Raw genomic sequence first — 22,217 nt, 5'->3', positions numbered from 1 at the left:
TTGACATGCGCGATGCATCCATTTTCTATATATGTATTTTTCCATACGTGCGTTAAATACCAGTTGTGATTGAGCGCGCGTAGTGTGTGTTTATGTTGAAGCTGCACGAAGGTGCTGAGCAGTCATTAGGGTGGGCTTTTAAAAGTCAAGTTCCACTTCTTGGCACGATGAATAATATAAAATAATGTAAAACAAGAAGTAGCTTACACATTAAGCAGCAAATTCTTTGAGTTCATGCACCCACTGGCGATGACGTCACCTAGAGACCTGAGCACTAAACGTAAAAAAAAAGAAAGATGACTCGCCATCCCGGCCCTGCGAAAGTTAGATGTCCAGCGAAGCTGTTGAAAACCACCACTACACCTGCTGAGGAGAGTATCCACTGCTTTATTGCTCAGTTCCTCCTCCGGCGCATTATTTAGCCACAGGAGCATGTGAACGTGCGGACTTCCCCTGTGCTAGAATTTCACGGCAATACAACCAGCGGCAGTATGCCACCGCTGATCGTATTGCCGCTTCCTTTCCCTTTGCCGTTCCTCGTATTCACGCTGCTCCTCGGGAGTCCTACCTATGCGCTGCCTACCCTTAGCGCTACTGCAACAACAATGAAATCAGTTGCTAAGCTGGTTATTTTATAGGTGAAAGGCTGGTGACGTCACTCCCCACGTCGTAAGCTGCCGTTGCCGCAGCAGCTTGCGCAAAACTTGTTTTATGCTTGTTGTTTATTGAAATGAATGCTGTGGTGTTCGTTGTGTGCGTGATATCAAGGAATGTATGCACCTTGCACTTCAATTGCTGAAGGTTCTTTTCGTTTCCATGATGATGACGTCGCGAAAAATCCTGACCAACAAGAGGCTAACAGCTCCATTATAAAACGCTTCCTGAAGTCTTCTAAAGCCCAACTGGGTCCGCAAGCCAAGAGCTGTTAGAATTCAGTGTCTGAGGCTGCACTGTCCAATTTCACTATGTTGAAATGATGAAATTAAAAGGTGCATATGTTCTCTTTGTCTATACCCATATATATATATATATATATATATATATATATATATAAACCTGGAACCATTGATCATTTTTATTGATCTGCCGTTTATTTGCAATCCAAAGAAAAAAGTACTTCGAAGTTCCATTAGGAAAATCAGACATTGCTGTAAACACTGAGAACATTCTCTCTTTGGGGGCATCTACATTGAATTTTAGCCACTTAAACGTATGCATGGCCGTATGCAAGTTCCTTTGAGTTGATGCACCCAATGCCACTCGGTGACCTTTGTGAGCATTATTGTTGAAGTCCCAGGCAACGATGAAGAGCCCATGCCTACTGCCGACAATTAGCGGGGAAACCTCGGTGGTAGAGACATAACACCTCGTATCTTCCTTATATCTCGCTATCCCGGAGCGTCACAGCCGAGTATCCACAAAACCCGTTTCACCACCCGATGACCGACCATCCCACTAACCTCTTCTCCAAAATTATGCTGAACTTAACTTTAATCTTTGGCACGGTTAGGGCATCGCACTTTCAGCGGAACGTCTGTATGCGTGTGCGTTGTTCGTTGCTGCCACGCCGCTTCGACGGCTTCCGTCTTAAGTATTACCGAACTGTGGATTGATAGCAGTAGCGCATTTATAAATAATATCCATGTAACTGGATGTCGCCGACAAAACATAGGGGGACTACAGAGGGAGGCTTCTACTCAATAGTACCCTTAGTGTGGAAAAGCCAGCTTTAAGAGAAGTTGGGTTTCAGTATATATATATATATATTTCTTTATTTGTTAAGTTAATAATAATTTGTTAAGGTAAATTATTTGTGGCGTTAGAAGCTTGCCAGCGATCAGCCGTTTTTGCCACGCGTTCCTACGCGCTCTCTGACCGTGCTTCGAAACCACTCGCCCCCGTGCTCTTCCTCACACCTCGTCTCGGGCGAGTGCTCCGCCTTCCTTTATTGATGGCACCTCGCAATTCATTAGTGACCCAACGTGAAGAAGTGTAGTTCCGCTATCGCCCCTTGGCAAGTCGGGGTGAACGAGGCGGTCCTAAACCACCGACGATGTGAAAATTGTTGAGCAACACTGGCTGTTATCTGCGCCCGTTGAAATTATTGATTAAAGCATTGTCCATGTCCCCGGAGAGTGCATTTTGGGACCTGGAAGGATGCCAACGTAGCTCCCGTGAGGGAATCGCACGCAATAGCAAAATACCAGCGTGTAAATTTGATTATTTGTCTTCCCTTGAAAGGTAAACGTTATTTATTCAAAGGTGCAATGTGGAGAAGCAAACTTCTGTATTGGGGAAAGGGCCGAAATCCGAGGTAAATTTATTACCCGACACAAAGATCGCTATTAGTATTTAAGTCGCATAGCGAGTGCACTGTAAAAAATAATGAAGTCGTCCCGCGGATTACTGAAAACCAGTAGACCACGTTTTATCAGTGCTGTGGAGGTATGGCGGATGAGGACGAAAAGTTAAACACAAGAAGACTAGAGCACGAGTGGGATTCGTAGGGGAAAGCCATCCATAGCAACCCTTCCCATACCCTTTAAATGAAGCATATGCAACCGAAAAAAAAAGAAAAGGGATGGGGGAGGGGGGCAGAGAGAGAAGGCAGCTGCTTAGGTTGGAGTTGTCATATGTAGCGCACGTAATGAAGTAATCAAATTCGAGTTTGACAAAGTGTGCGCGAGCTATGGACTATAATACTAGGTGAGACATCATGTCTTTTATTGGCAATTTCTTTCTCAGGACATGACATACAGCGACATCTACCTCGCTACACCCACGCGTGCTCTTTGACGTCACAAAATTGTTCGCGCACACCATGTACAGCCGGAAAAGTATAAAACTCCTCGCAGTATCCCACCTACCTAATCCTTTCATCATGTCAGCTTCCGACCGCTTAGCCATTCGATTCACATGCAGTAACAATAAAATTCCCGAAAGTAGTGTGCCTATGAAGTGCGACTTGGTTGTCGTTCACACTATAGCCTGTGATGCACTGGCTTTGATTGTTCATTCTGCAGCCGCTCAGAGAACGCACCGAGCGTGCTCCTGTTAACACACATCGAGCTCTTTCCCAAAATAAGTATATAGAGAATTCCAGTGGGCTGGGAAACTGCAGCAAGTGTTGGCAAATTTGTTAATGAAGCAATAGGTGGAAGTACCAGTGGACGCGTAAACACAACGATGTGGAACCAGAATAACAGCGGCTTATTGCCTACATGCTCTTCGGCTCGCCATGACAGTGCAGTGCAACTGGCCTCATGTGGCATCAAGTTGCGTCGTCGCTCCCTGGTTAAACTATCGTACACAAGTTGTCGCTGATGTATCACACCGAATGTCGGTTAAGCTTAAAGATGGATCAGTCAGTTACCAGTTAGGCTCCATTTTACGTTGCAAAATTCGCAAGCGGGAGAAAGGTAGTAAATGAAGCCCACGCCAAAAAACTAGCCGTTGATAGTTGAAGAGAACATGGAACGTCATAAAAGCCTTTAAGACTATAGTCCTCCTTATTTGAAGGTGCCGTAAAACACTATAAAGGACTTAAGACTACTACTGAATTGTTGAAGGCGTGTCGGAGACTTTGCTATGTTTTGCGAGTAGTCTTTACTGTCGAGAGAAACGATAACGGACATATCATTACACCGCCAACATATTTATCCATATATACCCTGAGCAGTGTCTCTGAAGATAAATGTACAAACTTGTGCAAGGCACATTTCATAATATAATGCAACCCAGATGACGCACCAACAGAACCACTTAAGTTCACTGGAATGCTAGAATATTATAGACATCGCAGTATATACTTCCCTCACCCCACCATTTGTGGCAAGCGGAGACGCGCGCTGGCCATGCTCCCCCTCCCACCCCCCTCCCCTCTAAGCGCGCACCCTTTAGCGACCTCAAGGGGAGTATGGTAGCGCGATTCAAAGACGGGACAAGAGAAGACACAAAGGGGCACACACAGCGCTAACTTCCAACACTGTTTATTGTCGAAAACCAGGTCGCACTTATACACTCAGACAACATGAGTCACAGCCATGTGAACAGATTACCAATCAGAGCGATACATTTTGTGATATGTTTGGTTGGTGATCTGTTCTGATTGTTAATCATTTGTTTGATTGTTAATCTGTTCTGATTGTTAATACATTTTGTGATATGTTTGATGTTAATCGCTCTGATTGTTAATCTGTTCACGTGGCTGTGACTCAAGTTGTCTGAGTGTATAAGTACGACCTGGTTTTCGACAATAAACAGTGTTGGAAGTTAGCGCTGTGTGTGTCCCTTTGTGTCTTCTCTTGTCCCGTCTTTGAATCGCGCTACCATACTCCCCTTGAAGATGCATTACCAACAAGCCCACATTGCAACCCTCGTGAACTTTAGCGACCATCTCCTCGCTACCTCCATGCGGGGGAAAGTCAACGCGCCCACTCCTCGCCTTCCTTCCTTGCGCGCGCGCGCGAGAAGATGCCACCACATCAATCCACCATCGTTCTTGGTTCACCCTTACAACCTTTCCCTCGCACCTGCAACATGTGACACGCGGCCGTGATGCTATCGCACTTGGACTTTATCCAGAACCTCAAGACGATACCGACGACCGAAATTCGCCTAGAGTGTCCATATAATTGCGATCCCAATAGAATGTATCAAGGTATCCCGCTATAACTGCGAGCTCGTTCATTCTCAAATCTCATTACCGTTCACATCTTCCACCTCACACACTACATCTCCTCCTGTCCATTTTGTAAAACAAACTCTACGATATATCATTTCATCCGGGAATATACCCGCACATTCTGGTCTACGCCCACGATACAACCACCCACAACTTCCTAGTGGGGAACTGTTTAAACCTGCAGGAGCAGCGAAAGGTGAACCGCGGTGTGGCGTGAGCCAATGGAGCCTTCCACCATGGGCTCCAACCCACTAGGGAAAATACCCTACTTACTGAATATAACGGAGTATAAGTATGGCGACGCTTTAGCTCAATGAGATCTGCTTAATTTCTTGCTATATTGGCCTACAAGGGCGAATGCAGAGTCTCATGCAGAGGGGGGTGAGCACAATACATGCTCAATTATGTGCGACCAAAAATCATCGCATGTTCCTACTGTTACGAGTAAAGATAATTATTATTACACCTTCAACTTGTCTATATATACATTCACGGAATAAATTTGCCAAACACAAACAAATACACAATTTTTACCAAATGCTTGGCTTGTACAAAGTATATTTCGTCAAATAACAAACAACCGAATACATAAGTACACGTGGGAAACTCGCAGTTTATTAATTTTCCAGTAAAATAACATGTGCAAACGCCGTACGCATACGACGACAGTCGAGAATTGGCACAAGAAAGAAGCATCACGGATGTCTCACGGAGCCCATGAACAAGACCACGTCGGAATTGCTCCTCAAAACGAACAACATGAACGGATGGTCAACTATGAACTCCGTTGTCTGCGTCGCTCCTGGGCCGCAAGGCCCACAACCCGTAACAGCTGAGGCCGCTGCAGCCTCCGTTCCTTCTTCGTCAACCTGCAAGTACGCCTTGTGGATTATGTCGGACACGGAGGGATTTCCACTCTTGAACATGCCCGAAAGGTCGCACTTGGCCGAGAACAGGTCGTTGACTCCCATGGCCCGGAAGGTGTCTTTCAGAGAAAAACTCTGCTGTAGCAAGAGCTTAGGCATGCTCAATTGGACGTTCGGTGTCTCCTTGAAGTCCGCCAGGATATCAGACAGCTTGGAATGCGATATGTGACGCTCTAGATGCGACAGCCCATTGATGGCATCGGGCAGTAGTATGACCATGGATGCACTGCCGCCTTGGTAAGGCATCTCGATGGCCCTGGCTGCAAGCTCATCATGGTGGGTGATCGCGAAATCTTGCTTCTGGGACATCATGTCCACCTGCACTTTGGTGTGGGCGGTGAGGTGGAAATCACGGCGCAACGTCGTGTTCGCCGGGAACGGTGACTCCCAGAGCCCGCGGAAGTAGCTTGCGTCGACTAAGATCACGCTGGTCGAAGGACCGACGCTTCCTGGAGCCAGCAGACTCGTTATCTTAGACTCGGTGGCTTCCTTGACCCAGTCGTTGATCTGGGCTCTAATGTTTTCGCTGTTGTTCCGGAAGTCCACGGACGTGATTGTGGAGGAGTATGTAGAGTTCAGGAAGGCCGCGCACTCGTCAGTGACTGGAAACTTCAGGTCACTGTAGATTCTGTGGGCGGCTTGGAAGTGCAGCTTGTGGGAATGACTCACCAACTTCGGTAAAAACGACGCGAACTGATCGTGAATTTTTTCGTCCCTTGCATGTAGCGCGGCCAAGAGCTCTTCGGCGGTGTTCCCACGCGCTCCGAAGAGCGTCATGGAGAGGCTTGCCGCAATGCCGTACGGCGAAGAGACGACGTTCTCGGATTTGTCCTTCCTAGACTTCAGCAGCTCTCGATGCAGGTCCATCGAAAAGTGCGAAATCATGCGACTAAGATGCTTCGGCATGACTATGCACTCGAAGTCCTGTGAATAAGCCAAATACGCACAAAAATGATTAGCCCCGGAAAGCCGACGAGTGGAACGAAAACTCGCATCCTTACAAGAGAATTTGCGGTGCTTAAAGCGGGAAATCGGCAAGCCGGAAGTTATGCATACGCGCTGAGAAATGGGAAACGAAATAGGCGGACAAATGGGGGCGTTTTTTCTGTGCTGGACTACTAGAAGTAATCCATCAAATGAGAACACACGTGGATGGAGCTGTATCAAGGCATAACACAAACTAATGAGGATGCTAAAGCCTTAATTTTCGTAACTAAATAAGCAATAAATCAAGCAGCTGCGTATGATAGCGCTTACCTATTCAAGCTCGCTCTGGTCCGTTGCTGTTGATCCGTTAATCAGGATTATTTTGATTTGGTATCGGATTTTTTTATGATTATGATGACGATGGTCCATTAAAACATGGCAAATGGCCACAATGGTAGATGGATGAAAGATGGGGTGGTTGTACTCAGTTATTAATTTAAATAAAACAGAACATAAGAAGGTGTAACTTCGAATAAAACGGGCATTGCGTTCACTTCGTTTGCCTCATTTTTCTGCACGCGCGCTAACACTCATGCTTTTGCTTAATCGAGCATCTTCAGACTTCGCACGTTTCGTCCGTACCGTACAATCCCATATTTATTAGCAGCAACACGTTTAAACCACGCAGAATACAACTGTTTCTGTGATTCGCGTAATTTGTTCAAGTTCAAGACTGCAGAGCTTTGGGCTAGTTGGTGTGATTCTAACATAGGGACCATATATCGTGTAGGCGACGAAGACAAGGAAGGCACTTTTTCTTCTCCCTCCCCTCTGTGCCCATTCTGTGCAGTAGATGAAGCGATCGATCATTTTTTTTTTATTCTGCCGCCGTTGATCTGCTTTAAGGAAAAACATCTTAGAACCTACGTTCACGCAACTTGGTTTAAATTTCTCCGTCTTACATATCTTTTCTCTAGGAGCCTCCTCTCTTGGCAACTACCACAGGGATGTCTGCTCAGTCGTGGAGGAATTCATAGTTGTTTCGAGACATTTTCCTCAAGTTCTTCAAACATTATTTTGATCCGTTTCCGCATGACACTTTAACCAGTTTTTGTACCACCAAAATCTTACTAATACCATCGAAATCTTGGCCGATTTCCCGCAGTGGGTACACGCCATCGAAGAAGGAAATCCAATCCAATTCTGTGCGTCACTGAAGTTCCACTGAAGCTTGTTCCACGGGACCCGGTGTCGACGTTCTCGGCCTGCCTGGTTCTTCGACGGATCCTGTACGGATCCTTCGACGGATCCACTGGAGAGGCCCCTTCCTGGTGTCTTCGTGTAACCTCTCGAGGAGCGGCTGGATATCGGGTGGTGATTGACTTGGGTAAATGTTTCTTCTCTCAGCCAGGGAAGCACTGCCTGGTCGGCTTCTCTTGCACCTCATGATTATTCGATTGAACTTCTCTTGCACAGCGGTCTGACCAACGTTCCCGTGGCCCTGGTACCGTCAAATGGGGAGTCGATTCGAATGAAAAACCCCAAATTCATTCAGGAAGAACTTCAGAAGGCGACACCCCGCTACCAACTGATCACCGAAGTACGGCAGTTTGGTCGTGAAGGCATTCTCTGCTGTTAGCCAGACCGGGCCTGTATCACTGACCTTCTCAAAGGCACAGTGTTTGCTTCACACCCGGTAAGCTCCTTCATTCCTACTCACTTAACCGGTGTTAAAGGACTTGGTCGTGGGGTCGACTCGAGCCTCTCCCCTTCAGAAATTTTAGATGTGTTTTCTGTCGCCGGAGCCGTGGCCGTATTTCGTTGCTCTCGCTTATTTGTTAACAAGAATATACCCACAGAATCAGTCATTGTTACCTTCTCCGGAACAGCTCGTCCGACAGAGATCAAGGCGTGGCCACTCATCTACCGCGGGTTGAATCGCTATCTCCTCGCCCCTTTCAGTGCCTTAGGTGTTGGCGCTACGGACACAGCATGAAGGGATGCCGATCAGTTCTCGGTGTCGTAAATGTGGAGAAAGTCACGTATTGAAAGATTGTTCATCACAGGAAGAACGGTGTTATATCTGCAGTGGTTCTCACACAGCTGACCATACTAACTGCTCTGCGAGAGCACATGAACTACAAATTTTAGAAATAATTGAACAGAAGAGATGCTCAAGACGTCAGAATTCTTCAAAATTCTTATAATGTTCACAAAATTCACAAAAATATTTAGATAATTGATTATTCACACATGTAACAGTAGAATCTTTAAATTCCAATTACAAGGTACTTATTTCGTTTCACCCTAATCTATTCAGAAAAAAACAAATGCTAGCAGTTCCTTCATCGCCCGATTCATGGCCGATCCCCCAGAGTGGGTTGCGCCATTTCACCAGGGAACAAGAATAAGGAGTGGTATGGTCCCAATATCAGCGCATTATAATGGGCTCAATATCACGCTTCTTGATTGACGCTCGCCTAGGTTGAGCAAGCGCGACTTGTCAACAAAGTTTTGCTACATTGAGAACGATTGCAAATAGTAAAAACAGGCTTGCCAATCGAGAAAAGTGCTTATGCTTAGGCAAAGAAGTCAGAAGGGAATTTTAGAAGCAAGGTTTGTAGCGATGTTGTACTCCATTATGCTTAAGCTCAAATGCACTACGTGTATAAATAGTAATCAATCAAGAAGTGACCTATTTGATCATTTGTTTGCTTTCAGTGGGGAATGGCTGCCGGCCTAAATGAAAGGAAGGATTGGATTGTATAGTAGAGTGATACGTGCGTGGCGTGAAAGTAGACCTTGATGTTCCAGGTGCACGCACATTACATACGGTCGTCCAGGTCCGGGGGTTTGGCTTCCGGGTGATCATCATGATGGCGGTCGTGATGCAATGGTAGCTGTTATCCCGATGTTCTTCTGCAGTCACAACCCATGACGCGCCAAGAATATAAGACAGAAGGTGTAATCACTGGACGGAGAGCATCCGCTCACTCTGTCACGAGGCGAGGGCTGCAACCTTTTGACTTTCAACGTGGTCGATTGCGCGAACTGACGTTCAGTAGTGATCGGATGGGAAATAGTTTTGTGGTAGTCTTGTACAAGCATGCGTGCTCAAGTGCATTCTCCAACTGCACGTTGCTGCAGGTATGTTTCAAAGCCAGCCGTCTCTGACGCATTTTCACTGTTCTTTCAGAGTAGCCGAGCGCTGAGCTTTGAGATTCTAGATATCGTGGCCAGACAATGGCATCTAGCAGGCACATTTTCACTTCTGTTAAAAAAAGAACAAAAAAGCATGTCCTATCGCCCATACACCACAATTTAAAGGGATTGTTGTTTGTTTGTGATGTGCACAAAGTCAAGTGAACAAGCAATAAACAGTTGATAGATGCACTTCGTATGTGCTGTTCTCGTCTATGTGGTTCAACTTTGCAGCGCTGCTTTCTAAACACGAGCATGGTATTCCAACTAGCCCCAACGCAAGCCTTAGTCAAAGTGATTGACCCTATAAATTGTGACCTCTGGGCGACAGGATTTCTTTTTTCTTGCATTGGAAAGCTGCACAACATAGAAGCACGTGGATAATTTTCACGACGTAGTATGAGCAAAGTGCTGTGGTGGAGTCTCTACGACCGTTCCAATCAAAACTTGAAAAAGAAGATCAGTGGATCCAGCTGCTTTATGTATTTTGTAATAGAAGTGGGGTAGGGGGGAAAGGGATCGATAGGGGTTAATATCAAATCGGCAAAAAATTGGTTCCGATTGAGGTCCTATCAGTTTGAATTGACTCCCATCAGAATTTCTTGATGCGATGGAAGAAGTGGACTCACAAACGTTTTTTCTTTCGTTTATTGTTGTGAACGGTCGTGGCTAAACTCCCTTTAACTAGAAAAAGTTCTTAGCAATTCCTAATTGTCCCGCATCATAGCCATTCTGGTGACAATGATGAATATCATCAGTTCGCAATGTACCCAGCAATTCAGTCTCAACACAGAAAGATTGGTTTATCTATCTTTCAGATAAGATGGTCTTAACATGGAAGTGAAACATGTATTCTAAGAAGCAATGGTAGCTTTGCTGCATACTCACAAATTCTTGTTCTTGTGGCTTGGTTTGTTACGCTTTATCTCCTTCATTGGCCTGTATTTCAAAGCAATATATTCTTTGTTGTTAAAATGCAGAAGGCAATAGGATTCAGCTAACCCGCACAATTGCTGCTAATTGCAGCGGTTCCGCTTGTCCAAGACGTCAAGTACTTAGGTGTACCCATCTCTTAATATCGCAGTAATAATCCTGGCTGGTCAGTGGAAGTTGAGGAAGTACAACGTAAGGCTAACAACTGACAGGAGAGGCAGTTGTCCATATTTATCCGAGCTGAAGCTTGCAATGTGTCCTTAGCAGCTCGACTTATGTATGTCCTGCAGGTATTACTCTGCTCGCGGCTTAGGTTGTAAGCTTTCCATCGTGTGTTTGCTATCCATGTATGGAGCTCTCGTGTTGCGGCCATGCGGTGTGATATCCTTTATTTTTTTCTTCCTTTTGAATTGGGGGGTGGGGGGAGGAGGTCAGCGCAGTTCATTTTGTGTAAGACACCATGTCTCCTAGTTATTCTTCAATCGTGATGTAAACAGTCCGCTCCTTAGAGAGATGTTACAACTACAATTAATCAGTTACGTTCCAGAAATAGTTGTGCCGTCATCATAGGCTATCTACCGAGGGTGGGCAAAGCAGGCCGTTTGCCCCCCTCCACCTCCACTTTTGAAAGCCGGTTATGCGGCGCCTGGAGCCCTGACCAAGATCACTCGACTCTACAGAAATCCGCTTGAAGCCCTGATAAGGGGGGTCTTGCCTCTCTACAAGCTGCACGCGGCGTCTGGTGCACATTGGTTCTTCACGACATTCATCACCGGTATGTGTATGGCACACGGCGTCTACTCGGTTCCAGCTGGCAAATTTCCAAACCTCTACTAGTCTGCAGTTGTCTTTCAAGATTTTATCTAGGCATTGATTCGGGCTACTTGATCCGTCATACTAGGAACCTCAATAGTGCAATTGAGGTTCCCAGCACTTTCAAGACTGATTTCGTTTATTGGCCATGAAAGGTGTTCTCACGGTGAAACTAGAAGCAGCACGAAACTTTCGCTTCTCGCTGCCAGAACTCTTCATCGCTCCAGCGTTGTGACAGCGAGTGCTCGTGGTCACCGAGTGAGACGTGTTTATATTTGCCCGCGCGTGCGTGACACCATGCTTGTCATCGGCGTATCTGCCACTGTGCGTGCGTGTTGGGTGCGGGGCGGAGACACGCCCCCTCTACACAGGCACACTTGTGAAAGCGGGCACTGTCGGCTGTGCACTGACGAACTCAACAAAACAACAACTGATGTCAAGCTTTCTCGCAGAATTGCGCTCTCACAGGTAGGATTTCTTTATTACGTATCCCCTGCTTGGGCAACTATATATTGTCTTTCGGGCGTCGTCAACGCGTGCAGCAGGAGATGATGCTCGGCCGGCCCCGCTAAGAAGTTAAGGGTAGCGGTGCTTTGCGGTGTGAGACGACTGCATGACACGCCTTGCAAGCCTGCACTGCTGTGAAAGCTGTCGCTGAGCAGTCCAAAGCAAGCCCTTGGACCCGTGTCCGTTGGGGCCGTCTAATCAAACCACCTTTGAAAACACAAAATCAGATTTGCTTCTTATAACTTACCGGTATTTAATTAGTGTTGCCGTATTATCGATTTAAATTGCGCGACATTTTGTGTGTTTCTATTTTGTCTGTCGCTTTGGTAGACAGCGATCGGTCGGTTGTACTGCTATGCTAGACACGTTCTTGCCAAAAGATTAAATCTATACACGACCGGTGACGCGTGGTCGGCACATTGACGTCCGTGTAGCATTCAATTCCAAACCATTTCAACAGGAGGAATGCAATCCACTTGCCGTCGGGGCGCGCTAGGTCGACGTTAAGGTCTTCTACCATGACGATCAACTTGTCTTCGAAGGATGAAATCCAACCAAAGGCGTCTGTTAAAAAGGTCTCAATCTCTCCTTTGGGCGTAGCCGGAGGGACATCCGCCACGACGACGGTCCCATCTTCCGTCTGCACGGCACACACTCGATATTTCCGACCCGTGGGCCACTGCGTGTTCGGCAGCAGCGGCTTCTCGTCGCTTTCCTGCCCATTCGCACTTTTGATCTCGTTGTCGCTCTTTGAGGACACGTTCCTCTCCTTCGGAGCGAACTACGCGCGTCCTGCCCATAGCAAGTCCCAAGTGCAACTGCTGATAACGTCGCTAGGGCGCTGCTCGCTTGCCGAAGTGCACGCGCCCTTTCCCGGCCCTTCCCGCAACGAACAAGCGAGCGAGATAATCGACAGTACGTCCCCTCCCTCCCTCCTTCGTGTCCCTATTCCCCCCTCCGTTGCGCGAGGGCTCTCGCACGCAGGCGCTATACCACCGAAGCACTACGATTAGTGGCAAGTCGCCTTCCCGAAGAAAAATACGTGCCCGTAAGACAGAATGGAAGGGCACTAAATTCTCGTTCTACACGGCTCGGTAGATGCACGCACTCTTTTTCCAGAACCTAGCCATATACGGCTTTGCTGTAAAAAAAGAACATATCATTGTTTATCGGTCTACGGCCGCTAATGCGGCAGCTACCTAACCCCCCTCACACCCGCGCTACACGCCAGGTCGCTCCGCTCCCTTTGGCAGGAGCCCTACTCGTCAGGCTTTATGGTAAACCATACGAAAAACGAGCATGTACTGCAGAAGTCAAAGGGGCAGCAGAGCGATACGAGGCAATATATATATATATATATATATATATATATATATATATATATATATATATATATATATATATATATATATATATAGAGAGAGAGAGAGAGAGAGAGAGAGAGAGAGAGATGGCTTGCCCCCCCCCCTCGACAAATGGTTATTACGCCACCACTATAGTCATCGTCTTCAGAGATGCACCAACGGCTCCCTGTGCCTTCTTGAAGGAGGTTGCTGAGTGCATTCACTTTCTAAAGGCTCGCTTTAGTATGGATTTATCAAAACCTGGTTGGGAAACAAGGGGCCTGTTTCGTGCCATAGTCGACAAACTCTCGTTTGGGTCCACATGCTGAAACGATTTATCACTGTTTTGTAGTGTGTAGGGATACCGTGTTCTTCTGGGACATTCTCCAAAGAACACTTAAATAAGACTTAGATAACACGTCGTCGTCATCATCATCATCATCATCATATTTTATGTCGACTGCAGGACGAAGGCCTCTCCCTGCGTTCTCCAATACCCCTGTCTTGCGTCAACCGATTCCAACTGTAGCGCTCGTGAATTTCCTAATTTAAGCGCGCCACCTAGCCCTTTGCCGTCCTCGATTGTGCTTCCGTTCTTTAAATAGCCATTCTGTAACCCTATGGTCCAGCGGTTATCTAACGTGCGCATTGCATGACCTGCCCAGCTCCATATTTTTCTCTTAATGTCGATTAGAATATCGGCTATACTCGTTTGCTCTCTGATTCAAACAATTCGCTTTCTGTCTATTAACGTTACGCCGAGCATTATTCGTTCCATCGCTCTTTGTGCGGTCCTTAACTTGTTCTCAAGCTTCTTCGTCAGTCTCCAAGACTCTGCCCCATATGTCAGCACCAGTAAAATGCACTGATTGTACAACTTCCTTTATCATGAAGGAGGGAGTGCCAGAAGGAGGCCAATTCCTGTTCTGGTGAGCGAGTGTCTTTGTTGATGAAAAAGCTTAGTGGGCCTTCCCAATTTGGTTGCATTTGGATTAGTAAGTCCCACTCGCTCTCGGCATCTTTTGCCGGTGTCGGGATTCACTCCAAGCATGGATTGGAGTGATTTGCATGGACACGCAATTTGTTTCCTAACTTTTAAAGATCCCCGTGGCACACCACATGACATGTTCATGTTACTTGGCCTACATAGCCTTTGGCGCTGTAGAATGTGCGACAGGCACGCTGAACCACCGCGAAGGACACGGTCATTCTTTCCGTAATCTGTTGTTTATGTTCATAGTGTGTACGCTGCACAAGGAACAGTGCCGGACTGGATGCTTTTATTGGGCGCTTTCATGTCCTTGCCTGACTTTTAAATGTGTTTTCAGTCACCTTAAATTTCTGTAGCGCTTTGTTTTTGTTGTGTTGCTGAAAATTTTGGCCCCATGTAATAAAAAAAATGCGTTCGCAGCGTTATACTTTCAATATCGGGCTTCTGTGCTAGAGTTCCGGTGTTCGAATCCTGCCGTCGGACACTTTAGATAGTGTTTATGTAAAGTTTTTATAACGCACAACTTTGTTGAAAACGATGCGTTTCCGAAGTCACGAAGCCGTTTAAAGCCAGAAGGACGAAGTTTAGGCAAATCCATGTGCTAACCATCTTTCGAAGTCGTTCCCGCTCGTATCATTTTCATACTGGCTGAACTGTGCTGCTTGCAACTCCCGTAGACACTAGCGCCACAGTTCCCTATAGTAATTGCATGACGCTCTATGAAGCCTATGCAGTAACTCCGGACACGCTGTGCCATCTAGCGACGCCACCGCGAAGTCCGCGCGTGGCGCGTGTCTGAATATACTATATTACAGGGGTTCAATCCTACCCAGCACCGAACAAATGTTATAGGATCTTTTTTTTCATTGAAGAATGGCACACACCAACTGTCACATAGTCGGTGACCTAAGTGGTTTCGAACACGGTTCCTTTAACGCAACAGCCCGATGTTCGACCCTGTAGTGGCGGTTTTCCGCAGCTTCGCTGGACAGCTACTTTCGCAGAGCCTGGATGGCGAGTCATTTTTCCTTTATTACTGTCTATGCTTTGCCTGTCGAGTGAAACTGCAACTTCTTTTTCTCTCTTCACCTCAAGTAAAATAAAAATGTGGAGCTACTAAACCAATGCATGGACTACCTAGTCACCCAACTTGGCGGTAAAACGGTTAGAACATTGAAACAAACGAACACAGATACCGGAAAGTGCATGAAGCATTCCAAGAATGCTAATCAAATCAAAAAGGTACAGAACACTACCGATTAAGGCACTACGAATGAAACGAACCGCACTGTGTCATGCTGCACACCAATATATGAGCCGATTAATTATCTGTCTGGAGTCAGCAGCTCTTGGAAAGGCACGCATGTGGGGTCCAGCTGAACGAGCTGCTGCGAAACTGTGTCTGAGACAGTCACCAAGGAACCGCCGGTCGTCGAATTTCTCAATGCGCATTGCTTAAGGAAGTCGTTGACCGACAGTTTCTCGATGGCTTTCTCCGCATTGAGAAAAATTATGAAAAATATAGCGCATTCACTGCGATATACTACGTGATAAACTATAGCAGCAGCGCTGCCGTGTGCTCTGTTAACATTTGTCACCGAGACCTTGAATATTCAGCCACCGCATAATAAACCTCGTCGACGCCCGTTTACCAACAGCGCGCCGCCCGCTCTCTCTACTGCGCGTGGGGAAGCGAAGGGGGAGGCACATGGGGAAGCACGGGAGGAAAGGCGCTGCATCGAACGCGAAGAGGAGAGAACAGGGAAAGCCCGTATTCACGCGTGCCGCGCTGCTGCGGCGGCGCTTTCGGCGGCCGCGCTCCTCTTGGTAGCGAGAAGCCGCGGTTGCCGCTGCTGCCGGGCGAGAAAGCTGCTGCGACGGCGAGGTTGGGCGGCGGTGGCCGATGGGCCTGCATGGCGTTGGGCGGCACATGGACCGACTTCCAGAGACTGATTGCCGAGCCCCTGCAGGTGCGTCTCTCGCCGCGCCTCGACTCGCAGGTGGGTCCACGAAAGATCGATCCCTACGCTTCACGCATAGCCGCCATCATCACCTGGAAGAGCGATCATATGCATGTGTGACTGCGAGGATAGTCGCCTTCGTTTTCCGCCAGTCACTGCCGTCTTCGAGTACTGTGCTATATCACCTTGGCCGGCAATATGTGTGCTTTCGGACACTATGGTCGTTCCTACGATCTGCGATCGAAGCATTACATGAGTGTTCTCGTGTCGCGCTCCTCGCGGTTCTATGTTCAAATTCTCTATAATCTGTGCTCAGCGAGGCGCGACTGGAAAGTCCTGGAACTAAACATAATTCATTCCTATTTTTGACAGTGTGTATATTTTCACGACGGAGGTTACATTTTATTCGTGCGAAAGCAGCTGTACGTTGAGGTAAACCGCTACGCACATTGTCTTTTCGCTGCCGCATTGCTGCGAAACGCGCTTGTCTGACTCCTGTTCGCGCGCTCTAATCGTCCATCTGCTTCATGGCTGATCTACATATCGTAGTGCCCTTGAGCGGACCGCTCTTGCGCAAGAAAACGCGAGGCGAGAGAGTTTTAGAATAGGGGCCCCAAACGTTTTGGGGCCCCAAAGAAATAGCGTCGAAGCCACTGCGCATGCGCAAGACGCAAACTCCGTTTGGGTTTTGCGTTGGGAACGCTATTTCACCGATTTAGCGTGAGCCCAAATAGCGGCCCCAAAAACTTTGCGTCGGCAAACATGGCGGCACCCATCGAAGCGACGGCTCTAACCTAGCACAAAACTGGGTTCGATTCGCGGTAACGCGTGAAGTTCGCAAGCTAGGAGAAGTGACTGCGGTTATCGCTTTCTCTCAGCTAGCGTGTGTTGTGAAGATTGACTCATTAGACGCCGCTGATTTTGAATTCGATTGTGGATTTTATGGCTCGTAGGCCTAACGCGGCTAAGCTTGGCTGGTGAAGGCTTGTAAAGTTGGTTTGCTCAAAACTAAGCGCAACTAAGTGTTTGCTGCTTACAGAATAACCTCTAAATTGTAATTAAACACGAATACACGCAAGTCAAAGTTATTATTCCTATCACAAAATGGTATATGTTATTTAATTATTTCTAATAGCTTTTCTTTGACGCCGTAGTGGCGCTGTCAGCGCAAGACGGTATGCGCAAACGTAAAACCCTATTCTAAAACTCTTCAGTCCTACGTGCCCCAACGCTAACACCCGCAAAGCTCTTTGGGGCCCCAAACTATTGGGGCCCCTATTCTAAAACTCCCTATTGCGCTTTCGCGTTCGGCCAATTGGTTGTTGCGCGTTCCCGCCTCGAACCCGTTTCGCTGACGACCTCCCCATTGGCTGAAAAGTGAGAATCGCCCTTACGAGGAGAGAGCAAGAGAGAGTTCCGACCATGGAGAAAGGAAAAGTTCAGTAAAAACATAAGTTACTTCACGCCGTCAGCCTTGGCAAGGGAACGCTCCATGAAGCCCATACATTTGCTCAGTGGTGGCCCAACATGTGACCTCTTGCGTCGCAATCACGGAACAAGAATCAAGATTTGCTGAGGCGTTTGGTTCCCAGTAGCTCTGCCAGTAGTTTTTATTCGGTGCGGTTTGTTCGGCTGCCCTGCCGTAGCTCTGCCTGCAGTGCGGGAAAACTAAAACCAAACGCACACGTTGACGTGCGATCACGTGCTGGGCCACCAAGTTTGGCTTCAATCGCGCACTTCTCTCGTAACGTTTTCCTGCCTCCATGGTACCGGCTGTGTGTGCGTCTGTCTGTTGCAACCAGCGGACGGCGGCGCGCGTATTCGAACGCCTCGCGCGTCGAATTCCTGAAGTGAACGCCGGCAGCTGCGGTAGCCCGCCGATCTAGGGGGCAAGAATCTCATTGGACGACCCGATTTTCGTGACGAAAGAGAGGTCGTTTCGCGGACGACTTGCAGAACATCAGGTCGTATTCGGCCCTGGGCCCTGCGGACTCCGGCATGGTATGCATTACTTTGCTAACATGGCCGCTGACTGACGCGTCTCGTAGGCGATTTCCGTGTCCCTATCGTCGTTGTGGTCTTTATTGATATCAATGTCGTGTGTCGCATCGAAACTGTTGCGAAATGCAGTTGTCATGGATTGCCTTAAGTGCATGTTAGACCCTGTTCTCTATAATATATTCTAGCCACCTTAATTCAAAATTTAAACAGGTGTCTGCACTTGAAGTCCATGACTCTGCGTTCGCCGTTTGATTTCGAATAACCGTTATCCTTCACGTGCGTTATTCCAGCACGTCCAGACTGCTCTTTAACGGCGCCACTGTTACTTTATCGTCGCGTGTGGTCGTGAAGTGCGCTAGTGCAAGATTAAGGGACGACAGATGAAATGTGACGCCAAGTGTATTTCTTTTCTTTTAAATGCGATTGATTGATTGCAAGGTGGCAGCACATTTCTGATATTTGCGAGGACATTGCTGCATTGGTATTGCGTTGTACGTCTATTTTCTTTCTGTGTGCACTTGCGTGAATTTGTGTATGTGAAAGATTCTGCAATGCTCATGCTTTGTACAACAGTTTGCCTAGCTTGCCACATTATTCCTAGCTATGCAAAAAATACTCAGTTATACATCCTGAGAACATACGTAATATCATATGTTACATACGTCATCTTGCAAAAAAAAAAAAATCTTATTTCTGATGTACTTAAAACCTATGCTCGTCTTTATTTCACTATTTAAATGTTTTGTGCAATGCCATCCGAAGTCAAAGAGCACCAGGAGCGTGGCAATTGTCTTTCAGAGACAGTGTTGTTTATGACCTCCTTTGTCCAGCACCATGTCTGCTTTGCTTGTGTGGAGTTTAAAGAAGGGAACACCTCATGTACATTCATACTGTTCAACTGTACCTGTCTTTGTGCAATAACTGTGCAAGCGCATTTGGACAGATTCTTTAATCAAAGGGTGACATAGCAGGTATTAACAAGTAAGGTCTCTCGTCACACTTCTGCTTGTCACACCTCTACTTGTCACACCTCTGCTTGTCACACCTCTGCTTGTCACACCTTTTAGTGTAATATTTAATCTTCATGCTTTCTCGTATACTGTATAGTGATGCCTTCAGGTAGCATGTGTGGGTTTATTGACCAGTTGCCGTCAGCCATATAGATCACGTATTCGGGACCCACGTGGTAGAAAGGATGTTCCACATCTGCTGCCAAGGTTTGTGAGCAGTAGTGCTGGCTCACACTCACGGGGTTAGTTCTTGTAGCAAAACATAAATACTCCAGAAGGTGGATGGGAGAACGGCACCGCAGTAGCTCAATTGGTAAGAGCATCACATGCATAATGCGAAGACATGGGTTCATATTCCACCTGTGACCAGTTTTATCTTCATCTACTTTCATTTCCAATAATTTATCATTTCTTTAATTCAGTTAGTAAGTACAAGTAATTTCCCCCATGTTCTCCTTGGTGTCTTTGTTGGCTTCTTATGCTCTGCTGTAATTGGTGCTTGACCTGGCAGTACTGACCAGAAGTTCTCTTTTTTGTTGAACTATCCTGTACTTAAAACAAGTAACAAAATGCAGCACAATGTAGTGATTTCCTGATTCCCACAGCACTTCACCTTAGATATGGAGTGCCCATGGTGGTATGCTCATTCCAGGCAAGCAGTGCCATCATTAAAAGTGGTGTCATTATATGGATGGAGCAGGCTGTGATCTTTAATTGTGGTTTCGAGGATAGCGTGCTAATGAATTCTATGCTGCATACAGAAGATTGGATAACTATGTGAGGTATTGTGAAATCATTTTTTGAAGTTCCACGGACCAAAAAGAAAAAACAAATGACGTGTCTTCCCTCTTGTCCTTGTTTTGGGTTGCACAGCTTCAGAAAATGGTAAACATTTGAATTTTAAGCAGTTACAGTGCTTGAAAACTTGTTGAGTAATAAGTATTGTTGCATCCTCAAGCACATGCAAAAAAAAATAATGTTCAGCTAACTCTAATGCACATGCCCTATGTACCTCTGTAGTGCACTACACAAGGACTATGGCACTATGTCCCTTAGTACCATTTGCAACATTTTCTTTTGTTCTCTTTTTTAAAGGCACACGTCTCATATTCAGACATGTGAAAAACACTTCATCAACATTTACTAACACTAAAATAATATTGTTTGTACTCCAATGGCTTTAAATATTCCCTTTTTCCACTCGCGTTAAGGGAATGGAATAATTTGCCTTGACCTTTAGATAAATGTCTGTGAACTTTCATCTTCAACACCTTCGCCACCTTTGTAAACACAGTACATTTGTTTTTTTAGTGTGATTTAGTGTTTATACTTTATTGTATACTGTATAACATCCATTGCGATATAAAACATGCACTGCTACCATGTATCCGTTAAAGAAATATTTGTTTTTTCACTTGTACAACATCAGCTTATCAACTAAGGTGTGTTAAAACAGTATTAGATTTGTCGGCCATACTATATTACGAGAGACGTTCTTAAAGTAATTTTCTTAATATATTTTCAGACAGAAACTTGTTGCCCCCCCCCCAAAAAAAAAGAAGAAAGAAGAAGCATCATGGCATCATGAACTATACACCTTGCACTATTTTTCCATATAGTCACCACCGACATTGAGACATTTGTCGTAGCATGCAATCAGTTTGAGGAAACCACTCTGGTAAAACTCGGTCTCTTGCAATGCAAGGAATCGTCGCACAGCTTGCTCCACCTCAGCATTGTTTTGGAAGGAACGTCCTGAGAGTGCGGCTTTCAATGCAGGGAACAGGTGCCCATTCATAGTGGTCAGCAGCACACACTTCCATTGGCAACCATGTTGTCAGCACAAGTCTGTCTGTCATCGTGATTTGTACTTGAATAACCTCGGGCACGCTGGTCGGCCGCTACTCTCTCTTCTTTGGCGCTCTGCGCATGCGTCATCCCTCCTCCACTGATGTTCCTTCCATCACTGAACCAACAACAGGCGTGGATCCTTATGGCGATTGTTTGTTTCACCTGATGTGCCCTCTTCTCTTTAAAAAGAAATGACGAAGCTTACTTTCGGAACATCCCTCATATTATGGACTCATAAGTTTGTTGACTGGTACTGCTTTTCTACTCACTTCTACTAATACTACTCCCCATTGTACTGTCTTTCATTAGTTTTGTTGTATCATGTTCAATATTTCTTGTGCCCTTCCTGCAAAAATCTCATATGGTATTGGCAGCTTGCTTAAATAATGAATAAAAATTATGATTTTTATGTACAGGTGTGTTTTGTATTTCAGTTATGTAATCAATAATTTTGAAGGTGCACTTTATACAAGTCATAGTAGACCTGCTAAACACCTCTTTGTGCTCTTTTCATGCCATGCTGCCATACATATTGCCACATATTGTGTACTCACTGAACTGTATGGAAGCCAAAGCTTTGTCGCACCTCTCTAGCATATTCTTTTCTATCCTATCTCCTCAGCTAAAAGTAAAACAAGCTTCATGTCACTTACCTGATGATAATATTTTTTCAGCAAAAGGCAAATGCACATTTCGTACGAGTCGTGTATTCTCTATTCCTACTTTTATTTTCATGTAATGAACCTCTAATGACGGTGATAGTGGTCATGCCCTTTGCAATGGGTTGCCTTAATCTTTCCATCTGCTCAAACTAGTCTGACCACAAAAATAATAATAGAAAAAGAAAGGAAGCAAAATAAAAAGTACTCACCATTATTTTTAAGCAAACTGTTTATTGGATTGTGGATGCTCATGCAGCTGTAATGCGTATTCACTGCTTATTGTGCGTATAGCCTGGGGCCTAGGGATGTAGTGGTCACTTTACACCTTGTCATGGCTTTGAGGCCATTAAATGTGGTTGAGCTGGACATTGCCGAAATACCTGTACTGGTAAAGTGAAACACATTAT

The 22,217-nt window shown here is 46.1% G+C and overlaps 2 protein-coding genes across 6 annotated transcripts in view; one reads left to right on the top strand and one right to left on the bottom strand.

Moving 5' to 3' along the window:
* Positions 1-5,277: 5,277 nt before the first annotated feature.
* Positions 5,278-7,104, bottom strand: LOC139059695 (ipis-1-like). The gene is made up of 2 exons (XM_070538128.1): positions 6,868-7,104; positions 5,278-6,534 (listed from the first exon to the last, which is right to left on the bottom strand). Exon 2 carries the CDS (start codon positions 6,514-6,516, stop codon positions 5,380-5,382), a length of 1,137 nt encoding a protein of 378 aa, XP_070394229.1. The 5' UTR covers positions 6,517-6,534; positions 6,868-7,104; the 3' UTR covers positions 5,278-5,379.
* Positions 7,105-7,765: 661 nt separating this feature from the next.
* LOC139059261 (uncharacterized) overlaps positions 7,766-22,217 on the top strand; it is a 56,894-nt gene continuing 42,442 nt past the window's right edge. For 2 of the 5 annotated variants that reach the window (XM_070537436.1, XM_070537435.1), the window contains exons 1-2: positions 8,095-8,233; positions 15,984-16,325. In XM_070537436.1, the coding sequence (XP_070393537.1) occupies positions 16,239-16,325 (87 nt within the window). In that variant the 5' untranslated portion in view covers positions 8,095-8,233; positions 15,984-16,238. Of the gene's footprint in view, positions 7,925-8,013; positions 8,234-15,983; positions 16,326-17,663; positions 18,288-22,217 lie in introns of those variants that run through there. The other 3 variants (XM_070537437.1, XM_070537439.1, XM_070537440.1) reach the window with 3 other exon arrangements.

Source organism: Dermacentor albipictus, chromosome 4 (genome assembly GCF_038994185.2).
Source record: "Dermacentor albipictus isolate Rhodes 1998 colony chromosome 4, USDA_Dalb.pri_finalv2, whole genome shotgun sequence".
Lineage (NCBI taxonomy): Eukaryota > Metazoa > Arthropoda > Arachnida > Ixodida > Ixodidae > Dermacentor > Dermacentor albipictus.
Note: the sequence above shows the minus strand (reverse complement) of the source record. Positions and strands in the feature narration are given on the sequence as shown.